The 17499-nt window shown below is 39.1% G+C and overlaps 1 protein-coding gene across 1 annotated transcript; it reads right to left on the reverse strand.

Moving 5' to 3' along the window:
- Nucleotides 1-553: 553 nt before the first annotated feature.
- Nucleotides 554-17409, reverse strand: hapln3 (hyaluronan and proteoglycan link protein 3). Its single transcript, XM_036568398.1, has 6 exons — nucleotides 17187-17409; nucleotides 10740-11006; nucleotides 10064-10208; nucleotides 8705-9076; nucleotides 6824-7126; nucleotides 554-3979 (listed from the first exon to the last, which is right to left on the reverse strand). The coding sequence occupies exons 3-6, from the start codon at nucleotides 10179-10181 to the stop codon at nucleotides 3693-3695; spliced, it is 1080 nt and encodes a 359-aa protein (XP_036424291.1). The 5' UTR covers nucleotides 10182-10208; nucleotides 10740-11006; nucleotides 17187-17409; the 3' UTR covers nucleotides 554-3692.
- Between the last annotated feature and the right edge of the window lie 90 nt (nucleotides 17410-17499).

Below are 17499 nucleotides of genomic sequence, written 5' to 3' on the forward strand. Positions count from 1 at the left end.
TGTGAGTCTGCAGTGTTCACTTGTTTATGTGATGTGTGTATGTGACAATTTCCCCCACCTGTCAGGAATATTTGTCTTCAGTTAGTGGTACAAAACCATTTTTGTGTGTTTGCCATCTGTTTGCAAATGATTACTTTTCTTTCTTTTCATCTGTTTTTCCCCCCAGACATTTTTCTTTTATTCATTAGTTCCTTCTCTTTCTGCCATTCTTTCTTTTTTTCCTGTTAATTTCATTTATTTCTTCCTTCATTCCTTGCTTCTTTTTCTTCAGTTCTCCTCTCATTTTCTTGTTTCCTTCCTCCTTTTCTTTTTCTCCCTTCCTTTTTTCTTCTGTCCTTCCCTCCTTTCTTTACTTTTTCTTCTTCTACCCTTCCTTTCTTTCTTCCTTCTGTTTTTCTTTGTCTATTTTTCTTCCTTCTTTGCATGCTTCTTACTCTTTTTTCATCTTTCATTTCTCTTCCTTCCTTCTTGCCTTGCAAGCACTGTATTTCCTTTACAAATCTAGTGAAATGTGTAATATTGCAGTTGCCTAAGAAAGTTTTACAGAAATCCAGGCTTGCAATGATAATTTACTATTGTGGAGCTACTACATACATACAATATCATATTATCAATCATTTAGACAGAGGTTTAACAGTGTATTGTGATATCGCAATGCAAAATGGAGATGTGACAATACAATACATACTTGTAGGAAATGGACATTCAATTAATAATGGCATTGACTGGAATTGTATTGTCTGACTTCACAAACAACCAGCCCCAACCAACACGTACTCCATCTAATGAGAATATCGAATTGTGAACCCAGTATCGAGAAGTGAATCGTGGGCTGAGCATATCATTACACCCCTATTTACACATCACTTTACAACACTGCTCAAACTCGGGAAGAAAGAGTCGTTGAAGTGAAGTTGCGTTGCTCTGACTCGTCCTTTCCTGTACAGTTTCTGCACAAGCAGCCCATTCAGATCAGTTTCATCTCTAAAAATCTCAGAACGAAAAAAAGGGACAAGCTCATGAATATGCCTTTTTATGGCTAACAGTGTGCACCTTCATTAGGGCAAGCTGGGGAAAAAGCCCGGCTTAGCAACACTGCTGTCTTTTCATTCTAAAATGCCCTCCCTTTCCATGTTTGAGAAGCAGGTGTAAATGGGACATCTTTGTAAAATTACCAGCAGTTCTATTTGCCTGGAGGAATAGGGAGGCGAGTAAATGCATTAGTGTGCCTCCCTCCTCTCTCTGTGCCAGGCAGCTCAGACAGGGCGACGCTTGGGAATGGCTGGAGTCCCAGCTCCAGTAGAGTCTCTCTCTGTGTAAACAGCTTCATCCTCGAGCACAAGAGTCCTCTCACTGAGCTTAGTTTGCCCTCTACTGATCAGCCTATGGAATCACCTGCGTTGCCAGTTGGTTACGGCCGTTTTATCAGGAACACCTACCATATAGGTGTAGAATTACATTTACTGACTGTCGCCCATCTGTTGCTGCACAGTTTGTCAGACGCCCTCTACACCATCCATTAGTAAAACGGTACCACCACTCATCATCAACAATCTGTTAAAAAAAGCTTCATAGCTGAACAGTTTCAACGAACAAACCGAACAAACAGGCTACGATTAACGGAACACTATAATTTTTTTTGAAAAAAAAAATTTATTATCTAAAATGATATGTAAAATGTTTTTTTGCATGAGGTCTTTTCATACAAAACAGAAAGTAAACATCATGCACATAGTATCAGATAAATACAGTAGATTAAAACAAACTGACAACATTTGTTTGTATCATGTCACATACTCAAAACCTTCTGGCACTTGAAAAAAATCAAAGCTTTCTAAAAAAAAAAATCCTCATCATCTCTATATTTATGTGAAATATATTGTAAATAGTGTGTAAATATACGCACATACATGCCTATCATGTCACGGCTGAACGCATATCTAATTTGCTTTACAATGATGGTCCAGTGATTCAGTTTTGGAGAGATCATTTGCCAAGTGCAGTTTGTACAGACCTGTTCCCTGAGTGACATTTTTTTTGTTTTGACATTTAAATCTAAGCTCACTGGACAAAAAATGAGTCACATTTATCATTTCTTTTCTGATACTTGTTTATATATGCATCCCCTTGCCTCAGGCCTGTCAAGTAAGTATTATACCTGTCCCCTGTCAATTTTAACCTAATCTTCCTCTAACTGAGTGCACATTTAAGCTAGAGTTCATATGTGCCTATTTTGGTGTTTCACCTGCCATGATGTCCCATTTTTCCATCATATCTGTTAAACCAGTCACATACAGACACGCTACATCTGTCATCCTGGAATGTGGGAGTGTCAATGTTCAGTTCTGCTCAGACATTAAGCACAAAGTTAGTGGAATAGTGGACTAAAATGGACAGGAAGTATTTCAATCTGGTACAATCCATACCTGACCGAACTGGTGCTGTCATTAAAGAGGAACTGACTTTTTCAAAATGTCTGCATAATTAGATGGTTGAGATGTAAATAAAGTCATTTGAAGGGAAATGCTGTTGTAGAGAAACTTACAGAGTCAGCACTGCTCACAGACGTTTGAAGCGTTTAATAGCTGTTAAACCTACTTCAAAAGAAGCTATTACAAAAAATCCATTCTGCTTGTATGTTAAATGTACACACACACACACACACACACACACACACATACACACATACACACATACACACATATATATATATATACACAATGTGCAAAAAAGATAGGACTGATGTAATGGTGGTGCATACTGGCCATTTTAAGGCAATAAATTACCCAAAGAAAGTTTTTCAGATTTACCACTATTTTACCATTATCAACATTACATGTAAAAACTGGTTTTGGATAGTAAATAAAATGGCTATACTTGTGTTGTAGACACTGTGTCCTCTGGTTCCTATCACCACCACTGGAAGGAAATCTGAGCCAGTGAATTTCTCTACAAAGAAGTGTTTCACATCAAACCACCCTAAATGACTTTCAGCCACTGAATTATGCAGACATTTTGAAAATTTGGTGAAATACCCCTTTAAGGCAAGGGGAGATATAACCAAGTATTGGGGAAGAAATGATACATGTGACTATTTTTTTGTCCAGAGGCGCTTAAATACCATGCAAACACAGGGATTGAAATGGGAGTTGACAGCTCTGCTAATTTCAAAACTACTGCTCTAAATTCTTCTAAAATGCTTTAAGATTCACTAGGATGTAAGCACAGGAACAGCTCAGGCTCCCTTCATATTATTTTAGAAGAATAAAAGGTTAAACATCACAGCATGCAATGCCTAATCTCCATCATCTTCAGGAATTCCAGGGCTGTTCATTCACATTTGCAACTGATGACCAGTGGCCGCTTGGATGAAACAGCTTAAGTGATTTTTTTGCTTTTGAAGTTTTAATTTACACATACATTTATTTATCTTTGCATAAAGGGCAAAGCGAGCTCCTTAATTTTAGTTAATTATGGGTTTATCTCTGTTGCTATGGTAACCAAAAGGCTCATGTCCTTAAAAAATGAATTTTTCTGCAACTATGCTCCGAGTATAACCCATAAATAAGAAGAGCAGTTGTGTAGTGTACATAATGCCTTTAGCTTAGGTAAATATAGACCTTAAGAAGGCTATTTAACTTCAAAATCTTTAAGATGTTCTATGCAAGCGGCCACAGGTCTGAATCAGAATCTCACCATCTGACTTTGTGACAGTACACCCCATATTTTAAATGGTGGGGAAGGAAGCCGAAGCTCCGCACTCCAGGTTCTGGTGGGCCGCAGTTGGGCCTGTGTCTGGTGATAGGGTAACGCACGCTCCCGTCAGCTAACCACCCGGCGTTACACTGGTCCAGCCCCACAAACTTCCAGGCTGCGTACAGCTCACCCACTTTAGCGATGTGAGCACCATCCTGCACGCAGGCCTCCACTGCCTCAGTGAAGTTCAGTTTGAGTGGGTGCTCCAGGAAGTAGACCTTACCTGAAGAACAAGAAAAGGCAAGGCGTTAAGATGTTTCTTTCACTGGAGTTCTAGAGGGAAGTACATTTTACATTTTTTTTGCAAGGGTACTTTAATTTCTACTTGAGTCATTATTGAATTAATTATTTCACTTAGGGTTTAGGCTGCTCTGTTTATTTTAATTGATACCCAGTTTTCTCCTCAGTTTTAGTCATTGCCGATTCCACCCACTATCTACCAAGATGGGAGGGTGAGGGGTAGCACAAGCTTGCTCCAAGTCATGTGAAGCATCACTGCATCTTTTCAAACTGCTGCATCACTGGACAGCTCAACATGCTAGATGCCTGCATTGTCCAGCATCAAACTGTGATGGCTGTGGCATTGCTGAGGATCAAACCCGATGCTATCAATGGTAGGGCCAATGCTTAGACGGTAGCGCCACTCACAACTCATAATAAAACTCATTAAAAAAATTCCAGAAAATTTTGAAATTCTCATACATAATTTAAAACAGCTTTAAGAATTTCCTTGAAGTAATTCTCTGTTTAAATCTGTTGAAGACACTGAGGTCAAACCTTCATTTGTAACGAACAAAGTGCTAGTAAATTACTATCTTCGACTTCTTCCAAAACACACAATTACTGAGTGTTAAGACAGACAGACAGACTATCGAAGAACTAATGACGTGCTAAGGTTAAAAAGCTTCATAATTTTTTCCCTTAACAATAGTTGTCTGAAAACACATGGAGACTAATTAGTTCAGGAAAAACAGAAAGCCAGAAGACAGATTCCTTACAGCTGACGGTCTCATGGGACATGCAATCAGGGAAATTAAAGCACACTGTTGCCCTTTGAAGACTGTGGTTTGACTCAGAGTGTGAGAATCTTGCTGGAGATCAAAGCTAAGACTGGTTTTTTCTGGCCCGAGAGCTTTTGATATGCCTCGTAAATGCTGCCTGGTGGTTATATTACAGCTTGCCAAATACAACTATTACAGAAGGGTGGAGATGTGTAAGGAAGAGTATCATTTGTGAAATTGAAAAATCACACATCCATGTGTTCTGCGTTGGCTTTAACTGTAATGAATCATAGTTTGGAATTTTGAAACACATGTTGGGTTTGACAGTTTTGGAACATAGCCTGATTTTTCCCAAACATCTGTCAGAGCAATTCTGCCAATTGCATCTCCTCCCCCCCGCCAAAAAAAAAACAACTAACACACACATTTTAGTGAGAGGTCCAAATGTAGAACACCAGCCCAGAAATTTCTGGTGTCCGAACATTGCTTCTTTAATTTGGGACTTGAGGCTAACAAGTAATGGAAGCTTATACCCCACCAGTTAGCTTTGTGCAACTACATGCCTAATTCACCACACACTCGTGTCAAACCACATCTAGCTGTTACATACTCTCATACAGACTTGCTTATTTGGTTTCAGACACAGTATGACATACTGTCAGCTATGAAAATGAAAGACAAAAACAAAGACAAACAAAGAAAAAATGAACTGAGAGTCACTGTCTAGCTGCTGAGTGGGCAGCCTCCTGCACACTGCAGATGTGGTGTACAGAGAAATAGAACACACAATAACACATAACGTCAGAAAGGTTCAACCAGGAATTTGAAGCGTGCTGATATTTCAGAGTCATCCAAGTACATAGAGAACATGTTGTGAACATGTCTTATAGGATTTTGTTGTGTGTGGCAAACTGTCACTTGTGGTTTTGTGTGGGGCAAAGCTTGAAATTGAAAATATGCAGTTGTTTACTCCACAATGTATGACAACTAGGGTTGGATGATATGAGCTCAGAATTATGTAGATATTTTCCATGGTTTCTACAATAATGACATAACAATATAAAAAAAACACATCTAACAACAATAACAAACGACAACAACCACAGAGTTCCACTGAGCATCGATGGTTTCAAACAGTTGAAAAATAGTGGGTTTAATTTGGTCTAAAGATTAGTTGGTGGGGCACTGCTCTACTAAATGACCTCCTGATGCCATGCCTTAATGTAGAAGTGACTGGAAGTGGCACTCAGCAGCACAGTTACTATTTGGTCTAATTGGATTTTCGAATGATGGATCTACTGTTAAAGGTTTCAAAACAAATCATTGGGCATTAATCAATCAATCATAGCTCATGAACTAAAAGAATAGGAATTGATTTGTATACTGTTATGGTATCATATTAAGTATCATTATTTTACCCTGTGATGGTAGAATGAGAATGATTATTTGAATATGGTACATGTGCCATTAAAGTTTTATGAATTAACTTCTAATCACTTCTAATTTAAGGTTAACTAGAATGACATTTTGGAAACATGCATTACATTGTATTGATTGTATTTGAAAGGTCACTTGGTTGTTTTTGTGAAAGCTCCAGATATGGTAACTTCCCCATCTGATCAGAATTAGCTCTAAGAGTCCCGACACAAATATATTAACTGTGCTGTCTGTCAGCATTTTATTTGGCATGTAAGCCTAAGCTCAAACCTTCCTAGGGGGTTCAACTCCATTTATGGCATTAGTTCAAAAAATGACCTTATCTTATCTAGAGACATTTAATTTCATGGCGTCCTCCCTTTTACGATACGTCACTAGGTCCCTAAAATATCCAGCACACTCTAAAATTTCAGATCTCTGAACTCAAGCCTTGAAGGATAACCTCTTTCTGTTATTCTCTGATTTCTGCTGCAGGCCTATCACATTTCCACAGCATGGGAAAATCCATATTGTGAGACCACTGATACTCACTGGTACTAGTATTCAATTTAATACTGGTATACCTCCCACCCATAACAACAAGAAACATAAAGACATGCGCAAAGCTGTGGATGTAAAGCAATCTTCACCTCTGATGGAAGAAGTGAAGCAGAATGCATCAAACCGGTCAAGGGTTTTATGGCGTAAGCCATAGCTCCGTACACCTGGTGCCAATTCCTTGCCACCACAGGCCTCTCGAGGCACAGAGACAGGGTACTGTGCTGTCCCATCAGCTAGCCAGCCTGCATTACACCAGTCCAATCCCTCCTCGTAGGCTGCAAACAGCTGCTGGAAGGTGGCCAGGCAGGCACCCTGCTGTTCACAGGTCTCCTTAGCTTCCTGGAAGGTCAGCTGATAGCGTCCCCTGGGGGAGTAATAAGGGAACACCACACCTGTGGATGAGGCAAAAAGGCATCTTACAGCTGAATGCAGCTGAAGGAGTGGTATGTCAACAGACTGCATGACTGCATCAAATGCAAAAATGCATCAGTGCTTTGTGAGGAGTCAGTCTTGTGGTGATTCAACATCTGCATGGAATTTGAAAAGTTAAAATTGTTTAAAATAATATTCATGGCAAGGCAAGTTTATTTATATAGCATCTTTCATACACTGCTGTCATTCAAAGTGCTTTTCAGAAAAGAAAATACAAAGTCATTTAAAAGTAACGTAAAGGAGAGTAGAAATTGAAAACATGACTAAAACATGATTAAAACAATAGATTTTAAAAGAGATGAATCATTAAATTAAAAATCAAACAAAAAAAATTAAGACAATTAAATAAAAAATTTAATTAGTATAATAAAGTGCTGTTAAATGAGAGAAGTGCAGTAGAGCTCACAGTGTTTTAAACTGAGCTGAAAGCTGTTTAAAAAGGAATATTTTCAGCCTGGATTTAAAAGTGTCTAGTGTCAGTGCTCTTCTAATGCTCTCTGTCGAGTGGCTTCATTTAAGAGCAGAATAGTAGCTAAACGCTGCTCCTCCATGTTTATTCTTTACCTTAGACATGACTAAGTTACCAGTTCTTAGTGATCTGAGAGTTCTGCTAGGCTCATATTACTTCAGCATATCAGATAAATATGCTGGGCCTATACTGCTAAGCGATTAAAAGACCAGTATTAGCACCTTAAAGTCTGTTCTGTAACACAGAGTAAGGGTTTAAGAATGGGGGTGATGTGTTCCCTTCTTTTACTCCTAGTGAGAATGCAGAGCAGCTGCATTTTGAATCAGTTGAAGATGTTTGATTGTCTTTTTTGGGAGTCCAGTTAGAGGACCATGACAGTATTAATTCTACTAGAAATAAAGGTGTGGATGGGTTTCTCCAGGTCTGGTTCAGTGAGTAACTTTGAATCTTACTGACTGAATTATGCAGAAACTGAAAAAAATGGGTGTAATTCTCCTTTAAATCTCTTTAATTCCACGTGGGCCTCCACTTCAATTAATTGCTCTCATAACTGCACTCTTAAAAAAAGGTTCAAGGGTTCTTCGGTGAAGGCAATGGTTCTATTTAGAACCATGAGTTCTACACTCTTAAAACAGATGGTTCTTTGAGAGTTCTTTAGTAAAAGGAATGGATTTATGTAGAACAATTTCATGCTTAAACGTTTTTTGCACAGTGAAATGGCTCTGCAGAGGGAGAATGTGTTGCATATAGTTCTACACAGAACCTTTTTGAAAATGGTTCTATATCGCACCAAAAAGGGTTCTATTACTGTCACAATGTCAAGCTTTTACACAATAGAATATACCTTTTAGATGCTATATAGAGCCATATACAACACATTCAACACTCCATCAATCTGAAGAACATTTCACCATGCAAAGAACCATTTGAGCATGAAAAGTTCTAAACAGAACCACTGTCTTTGCTAAAGAACCCTTGAAGAGCCATCTTTTTATTAGTTTCATCATTGCCAGCTGAAAGTTAAGAACTATTCCCAGCCTCTTTAGAAACGAGATGCAGGTCAGATTACCTCTGAACTCGAGCTCCACGGTGACGCTCTCGTCCTCCAGGCCGTCGATGATCTCGCAGCGGTAGCGCCCCGTGTCATCGACCTGCAGCGGGTTGATGACCAGCGATGCGTCACCCGGGACGCTCCGGCGGAGGCGCACGCGCCCTCTGAAACCCCCGTAACTCCTGTGGCGCGAGCCTAACGCCACCATCACGTCCTTCTCCGGCCCTCCACCCGCAGCCGGCTGCCAAAACCACTTGACCCTCGTCCTGCGGGGCGCGCTGAGCTCCGGTTCATACCGGTAATGACACGGAAGGGTCACGTTGCTACCCTGAATGGCGGACACCGACGTTTGTGGAGACTCCACGTGAAGACGGACCCCATTGAAGTATACTGAAACACGAGAGGTGGGAGAGAGTCACTGACAATGAGCGGCATTCACCAAACCTCTCAGAGTAATGAGCGCTGATCTGGGATCAGGTTTTCACCTTTTCTACCCAAATGAATGCAGTTACATGGAAAAGAGGGCAGCCTGACTCCACACCAGCAGAGACAAATGAGAAATACCACCAATTAAAACAAAAGCTGCTTTCACGAGACGATGTCAGAATAAAGGCCCCGTGTTCCACTTCTACTCTCATCTGTAGAAGCAGAACCACAAGAATAAAAAAGGTATCGAAGCTCATTTTCCAGGAAAAAAAATCTAGTGTTCCTATATGGAAGAAAAATGTAAACGTACATACATTAGCTCTTATTAAAATATATGTGCAATATATATGTGAATATATTTAAATGTGTATTTTCAAAATATTTAAATATATGCTAACATATGCACATCCATGTCAATATATTGAAATGTATGCACATATATAGATGAAATATATGTAACATTATACATATGCAAATATATTGCACGCTTGACACTTATTTTGAAAACTATATGTAAATATATTTCCTTTATGGTTTTTCTCGATAAACAGTATGTCAAAACTGATGGTATCTCGAAAAAAATGACTTATTTTCGCGGAATTTTGACTTAGTATATCAAAGCAATGACCTCTTTTCTCAAAAATGACTCGAAGTAATGACGTATTTTTTCGATATAATTAGCTACATGTCAAGATAATGGGTGATGTACAGTAGCTTAAGTAATACAGAAAATCAGCCACAATTTTGATAAAATTTGGAGGTTGTAAGTCAGAAATGTGAGAAAACAAGTCATAGCAAGTCATTATTTCGAAAAAAAAGTCCAGGTTTGACACACTACTGCCTAAAACAGAGAAGAAATCTGGCTGGAATGGTCTTCCATAAACACATCTGGCTGGCACTAAGATGAACATAAACGGACTGAACTGTAGTAAAATGGCAGACAGGTCTTACTCTCTCCGTTGCCGTTGCTGTTCTCGATGGTCTGATAATAATAGCCGTTGGAGTATCGCAGCGCGCGGATCTCCAGCACCACGTGCAGCAGCACCAGCAGGGGGCGCGCGATTCTCATGTTCGCGAGGCGTCTGCTCTCTCACAACTTTGCAAACAAGACCACTTTGGATTAGTATTGAACTTTTTCTTTGGTGAAACAAACTGAATTTGCTGTAAGGTTGTTATAGATTAAATAGTTGGTTATAGACGTGAGCTGTATCAGTCTGGCATACTGAAATTCTCTTAACAGAGTGAAATTATTCTTTATTTGGCTTTTGCTCCAGGGTATTTTCTTTTCTTGGCGTTTTTCCTGAGTAAACTTGGCCACCATGAAGCGAGAACAGTAGCTATGCTGATAGCACATTAGAGTCACTTAAAAGTCCTCTCGCTTTAGCATAGAAACTCAGCCCAAAACTCATCCCCGGAAACACAGGCTTGGCACACGTACATCCACAAAAGTGGATTTGTTAAAAGTCAAAATTGTCAAAATGTAATAAAATTGTATAGATATTACCCATATATCTTAAAATAAATATTTTTTTAGCAGTGCCCAAGCTATAGGGCGTTATGTCGTACTTGACTAAATGTAACGTCAGACTCGGGTTCAGTATGAAGTAAAATCAGATTTGCTGCTTACCGATTTGAAGCGCTCCCTCGCCCCGGTTCGTCCACTCTGCATCCTCCCCTCTCCGGCTCTCCGCTGATGTTTTGGAAATCAGAGCTGACGTCACCGAGGCTTCCCCTCTGAAGAGCGCTGCTGCTCCGTGAACAAAAGCTCGGACTGCAGTCTGAACGCTGCTGCTGCTGCACTGCCCTTTAACAAAGGCTCACTGCTACAAACCCATATCCAAGTGAGGGGGGCTGGGGAGATCTGGGATCACCAGTAAGCCAGAAGGGACCTCTCCTGGGGGATGAATTTTAAAGCAATAGTCTACTATTTTTCATATAAAACACATTTCTTGAGGGATTTTTGTGAAACGCGTTTTTTAAAGTAAACTGCTATGCAAAGATGACCTCTCATTGGCTACCTATGGGCATAAAACTGCACGGGCTCATTTGTCTTGTACAACAGCAGGCATGGAAAACAGCTCAATGACATCATGTCCTTGGGTTATGAATTATGAATGGCTATTGTAACATATTAACCAAACATCTTCAGCATAAACTGATTATTTACAGATTGGTTTAAAGGGAAATTCCACCAATTTGTCAAAATTACTACATAATATAATGGTGTAAATAAAGATGTTTAAACGAGATGTAAACAAGTCAGTCAGAGTGGTTTGATGTGAAACGTTGCATTGTAGAGAAACTTAATGACTCAGATTTCTTTACAGTGGTGGTGACAGGAACCAGGAGTCATGATCTCTACAGCACAAATTTACATATGTTATCTAGTATCCAAAACCACCAGTAAATGTACAAATGTACAAGCAACATCTCCGGTATTAATAGCTTTCTGTGAGGGATCTTTTAGAGGCATGAACTCTTCAGATGTCTGGTTCCTATCACCACCACTGTGAAAAATTCTGACTCGTAAATTTCTCTAGAATGGAGCATTTTATATTAAATCACTCTGAATAACTTTGTTTACATCTTTTATGCAGATTTTTTGAAAAATTGGTTGAATTCCCCTTTAATAGGTTGTATTCTGTCTGCTAAGTTCTGTTTTCTCCTGCATCTGAGAGGAAGTGGAAACCAGTCACATAGAGAAATGCATGATTAGTCACAGCATTCAGACAAGTGTGAAGTAATAAAATAGTTCCCAGAAATATATGATATCTGTTATTTACCAGGTCTTACCACAATTTTAAATTAGTTACTTAAACTAATCCAGTAAATTTTATTTTCAAAATCAGAAACTGTTACAAGAGTTTATATACAGAATGAAAGAGAGTTATAACATACTCCTTTCACAATTACTATGATAATAAATAACTAAATGGTTTTCAGGATGAGCATTTTCATTCACAAACTATCTGAAATGGGTGTGATTCATTTTAAACTGGAACTGCCAGATGGTGAACCATAAATGAATGACAGTTAACAGAACTGAGTCAGACTGGTGGTCTACAGGCTGCAGTGGGGGTCAAATATGCTAACTTTGTGGAAAAATGTAACAACATAATCAGCTAAAGACAGGTCATATGTTCAACCCAAGCTGATTCATGCAAACTGCTCAGCTTGATGAATCAAGTGATCACACAGCTAAAATAAAAGCACCACACACAATACGGCAGCTGTCTGTCAAGGTTTTGTGTGTAAATGAAACTTTAGAAGTTAGTTCCCACAAACTGATTCATCCAACTCACTTAAATGACCTCTAATATTTTCCTTTAGTATCTGGTACTCTCTACTTTGGTTTCTGAACATTAAAAATGTTCATGCCATTTTACATACTATTACTATTATTATGTACCATTTATGACCTGCAGCCCCTGCATCACAGAAAAAGACACCTAGATCAATACATTTTAGGTCATCTTATCTTAAAACCATTGTAAAACAATGTCTCAGGCATCAGGCAACATAATCATAACCATTTCTGTGTTGTAGCTTTTAGAGGCATTAAATATTTTGGATGCCTGGTTCCTATTACGACCACTGTGAACAATTCTGACTCTGTACATTTCTCCTGAAAAGAGCACCTTAATCGTAATCTCTAAGGATGACTAAAGTGCCATTTGGTCATTTTAAACACCATAGCCATAACAGGTGCATTGCTTGGTCTTTGGTCTAATTTGGTCTGGCAAATTTCTACCATGTGAGTCTGCTGTTTATGTGCTTAGCTTGAGGTTTATTGTTTAATATCATAATGTTGTCATTACATACGTTTTTAGAATACCTGATATCCATTGTGGTCTATGATGATAACAGATTTTAAAGTTGGAAACTTCACATCATAAAAACTGTACTCAGCTCTGTTTCATTATAAAGACATCACTATTGTAGGCCAAGTAGGCCAAATTGAATAGTCTTATCTGATAGTGTAACAAAGTAACAATCATACAAAATCACTGTTGTCTTATGCAAGGCTAGTTTTAAATCAAACTGTGAAAAACATATGTTTTTGCAGGCTAGATTTTTCAATGCACATGATGATGTGAAGCTATAGGCGTACACCCAAAACACACTGAACTCTGACCGACAGTGGTGTCAAAAATACAGCTGTGTTGGAAAAAGGTGAAAACCAGAATTCTACTTCTCTCCAGAGGCACGTAAAACAGGTTAATGTTCCAAAGTCAATAGCTGAGGATGGTATAGGTATCCTTACGATGATGGGATTTTCCCTCTCTCTCACATGATCACAGGCACTCGGGATGTGTGAGAACGGTTTTCCGTGACCCTCCAGCTTGGTCCAGCAGACACTAGGAGCAGGACGTCCAGTAAGTGTCAGCAGCTCTTCTGAAATGTGACCCTCCCTGTCTGATGAAGGTGTTATTTTAGTATCAGTGACAGTTACTTCAACTCACCAGTGGCTGTGGAAAGGGAAGGGCTGCTCAGCGGCCTTTTGTGGGAGCAGGATGTTGAGCAAATATCATCACTCAGTATCATGACCTCTACTATAACCTCTACTCAGGTTTATACCACCATGCTTTTGACCCGTACAGACAGAGAGAGTGAGAGAGAGAGAGAGACAGAGACAGAGAGAGAGAGAGTTACCTTGCTGCTTTCCCAGATATGGAGACCCATTACTGATGCTTTTGAAGATCCCAGCCAGTTTGTTCCCAAAGCTAAGATGAAAGCAGTCGCCTAGAGCAAGGAATGCCAACAACCAGTGAATAGCAGGGGGCTGAGGGGGAGCATAATTTTGGCTGCTAACGTCAGGCCAAGAGAGCATTGTGCACTAATTGTTTGGTCAAAATGAAAAGGTCCAGAATGTCTGTATGTAAACGCTCCAGGTTCTCCTTAAGCCCTTGTCAGTTTTAGTTACTGCAACCTGAGAGACACAGAGAAAACTAAGCTGGCCTTCTCAGTCAATCTAACAGTAGCTGTAGGAATGAATTCAAATGAATCTGCTTGGGGCAGATTTTCTGGTGCATTAGCTTTCCCAAACACCAATAATGCCTACTCCAGGAGAAAAAAAACACACGTTCATTATCCTCATTAACAGTGAAACTTAGTTAACAATGGGGATTAAAGGGGAAATCTTTGTTGGTGACAGGAACCAGACATCTGAAGTGTTAAATGGCTCTAAAAGCTACCTCACAGTAAGTTACTACACTAAATGGTTATAAATATGCTGCTTGAAACCTGAGACAATGTTTTACAATGCACACTTAAAAAAGAGGTTCTTTTAATGCAAAGGTTCTATACCACCATGCAAAGAGCCACTTAGGCATGAAATGGTTCTATAGAGCTCATCTTTACATTGGTTGTTTTGGTTTGTAAATAAAAATAGAACCATGCAAGGTCTGGTGGACCACCATAACTGTCCCCATCAGATAAACAGCACTTAAAGCTTTCATCTTTGAGAGAGAGGAGAAAATCAAGCTGCTTGAGATTTGAAAAAATCCACAGGTGTTTCTGTCCATCCTTCCACTGTGAGAAGACAACTCAACACTATGAGTCTGAAAGGATGTGTAGCTGCAAAGAAGCTCTTACTGAGAAAAGGAAAATACATAAAAAGAAAAAAATGCAAATCAAGCAAAGAAGCTGCTGGTGTTCAGACATCTGAAGTGTTTAATGGCTCTAAAAGCTACCTCACAGTAAGTTACTACACTAAATGGTTATAAATATGTTGCTTGAAACCTGAGACAATGTTTTACAATGCACACTTAAAAAAGAGGTTCTTTTAATGCAAAGGTTCTATACCACCATGCAAAGAGCCACTTAGGCATGAAATGGTTCTATAGAGCTCATCTTTGCACTGGTTGTTTTGGTTAGTGAATAAAACGGCTATGTTTGCATTGTAGACGTTGTGACCACTGGTTCCCATCACAAATTTCTCTACAATGCACTATTTAAAAGCAAAACACCCTGAATGTATTTGTTTACACCTTAACCATTTAATTATATGGAATTTATTATATAGGGGAATTCCCCTTTCATCTGTGTCTGGAAAATCTCCCCTAAAAACTGTATACATTACACAGTTCTCCTAAAAGCAAGCACATCTTCAAGTTCTTACATTCTCTTAATTCTAGTAGTTAAATGTGTGACAAAATGTGACCAAACAGTTTTCTTGCTTTAAATTCAAAGCCTACAAGGACATTTAAACTAAACACAAATGAGCTAAATTATACAGCCATGATATTCACCGCAGATTTCACAGCCACATTTGAAAGAGGCAGAAATATAACTGGAGGAGTTCACATTTAGACCCTGATGATAGATAAGAGAAGATTAAAAGTCTTTATTTAGCAGGAAGTGGAATGAAGGCAGAGATAATTTATTCTCATAGTAATTACACCTCTGTGAGGGAAATGCTTGAAGTGGGCTCTGCAGTAAACTACCGCATTCTCTGGTTTAAGTGCCCTTTGATATTACTGTTGCCTTTGATTCCTCTATTGCAAATCTTTCATTTAATTTTGATAATACTTCCTTATGGGACTGACGATGTTAAAATCAAGCTGAAGTCTTGTCTCCATGTTGATATTCCTACAGTACTGTACAAAAGTTAGGGACCACCCTCAATCAAAACAACTATTAAGTACAAGTAGTGGATTTTACAGAAGATACTTCTGAGTTTGTAGGAGTTCAAATAATTGTTAAAAGATACAGAGAAAATGGGACTCTTAAGAACCATGCAAGGTCTGGTGGACCACCAAAACTGTCCCCATCAGATAAACAGCACTTAAAGCTTTCATCTTTGAGAGAGAGGAGAAAATCAAGCTGCTTGAGATTTGAAAAAATCCACAGGTGTTTCTGTCCATCCTTCCACTGTGAGAAGACAACTCAACACTATGAGTCTGAAAGGATGTGTAGCTGCAAAGAAGCTCTTACTGAGAAAAGGAAATAGATAAAAAGAAAAAAAATGCAAATCAAGCAAAGAAGCTGCTGGTGTTCTCAGAAAAATGGACTGACCACCCCAGACCTCAACATCACTGTATGTGTTTGAGATTACTTGGATTGTGAGAAACAGAAAATGTAACTAACGTCTAAGACTGACCTTTGGAGGTGTGGAAAAATATCCCTGCAGACTTCTTTTAAAAACTGAAAGCCAATCTGCTAAAGAGAATGAAAGTTGTGCTGTTATATTTAGTTGTTGATGCTTCTGTTTTTCTGTTAAATATGTTTTCTGGTTTTTTCCTGTCACTGAAAAATAAATAACTTGTACTTTGTAGCTGTTTTGACTGGAATTTAAAAATGAAAGGTGGTCTCTGACGTTTGCACTATACTGCAGTGCTTTATAGTACACTTACCAACACTTTATTAGGAACACCCCCTTGTATCTACATTCATTGTCCTTTTTATCAGCTCCACTTACCATACAGGAGCACTTTGTAGTTCTACAATTACAGAATGCAGTCCAACTGTTTCTTTGCATACTTTGTCAGCCCCCTTTTACCCTGGTCTTCAATGGTCAGGACCTCTACAGCACCACCACAGAGCAGGTATCATTTGGGTGGTGGATCATTCTCAGCACTAGTGACACTGACGTGGTTGGTGTGTTAGTGTGTGTCGCACTGGTGCGAGTACATTAGACACAGCAATTCCTGGACTACAGTCACCTATATGGTACGTGGAGCTGATAAAAGGACAATTAAGTTTTTTAAAGCATTTTTAGTGACAACTTTTTTCCTTGTTTTTATTGGAAATTGTTTTCTGAAAGGAAAATGAGACATACTGTGCATACAGTATATGAGGTACTTCTGTACTGACCATCATGTCTGTGCCTGTAGTTGTTACATATGGAAGGAAACCCTCAAAACCTGAAGGAGAGCCTGAAAAACGTGTCTGATCTGTATAAACGGACAACATCCAGTAAAAGTTATTTATGGCCTTAAGCCACTGAGTCCACTGTGGGTTATGTTTCGAAATGCCAAATGGAGTAACTGTCCACACAAACAATGGATGATCTTTGATAGATGTGTTTGTACAGAGGTTGAGTGACTCTACAGCTAAAACATTTGCTCCATACCTCGTCCAAAATAACTTTGTTATTCCAGGAATGAATCCTTCCTGGAGGTGGCACACAGGTACTGAAGTTTTCCTGCCATTCTTTGGAATAACACCAGGCCCCCCCTACAGCTTTCCTGCTTCAGCCACTGGATATGAGTTCTATATACTGCACCTAGTTAATCAACAGAGGACACAGAGTTAATGGAACAGTGCTTCTTTTGGCAATGGCACCATGCACACAAAGACATCTTTATATTCTGTTTGGTACATGATTCTCCACAACAAGCTAAGACAATGAGAGCAATGACACAGGCTTGGAAAAAAGAATGACA

Source organism: Colossoma macropomum, unplaced genomic scaffold, assembly GCF_904425465.1.
Source record: "Colossoma macropomum unplaced genomic scaffold, Colossoma_macropomum, whole genome shotgun sequence".
NCBI classification, from domain to species: domain Eukaryota; kingdom Metazoa; phylum Chordata; class Actinopteri; order Characiformes; family Serrasalmidae; genus Colossoma; species Colossoma macropomum.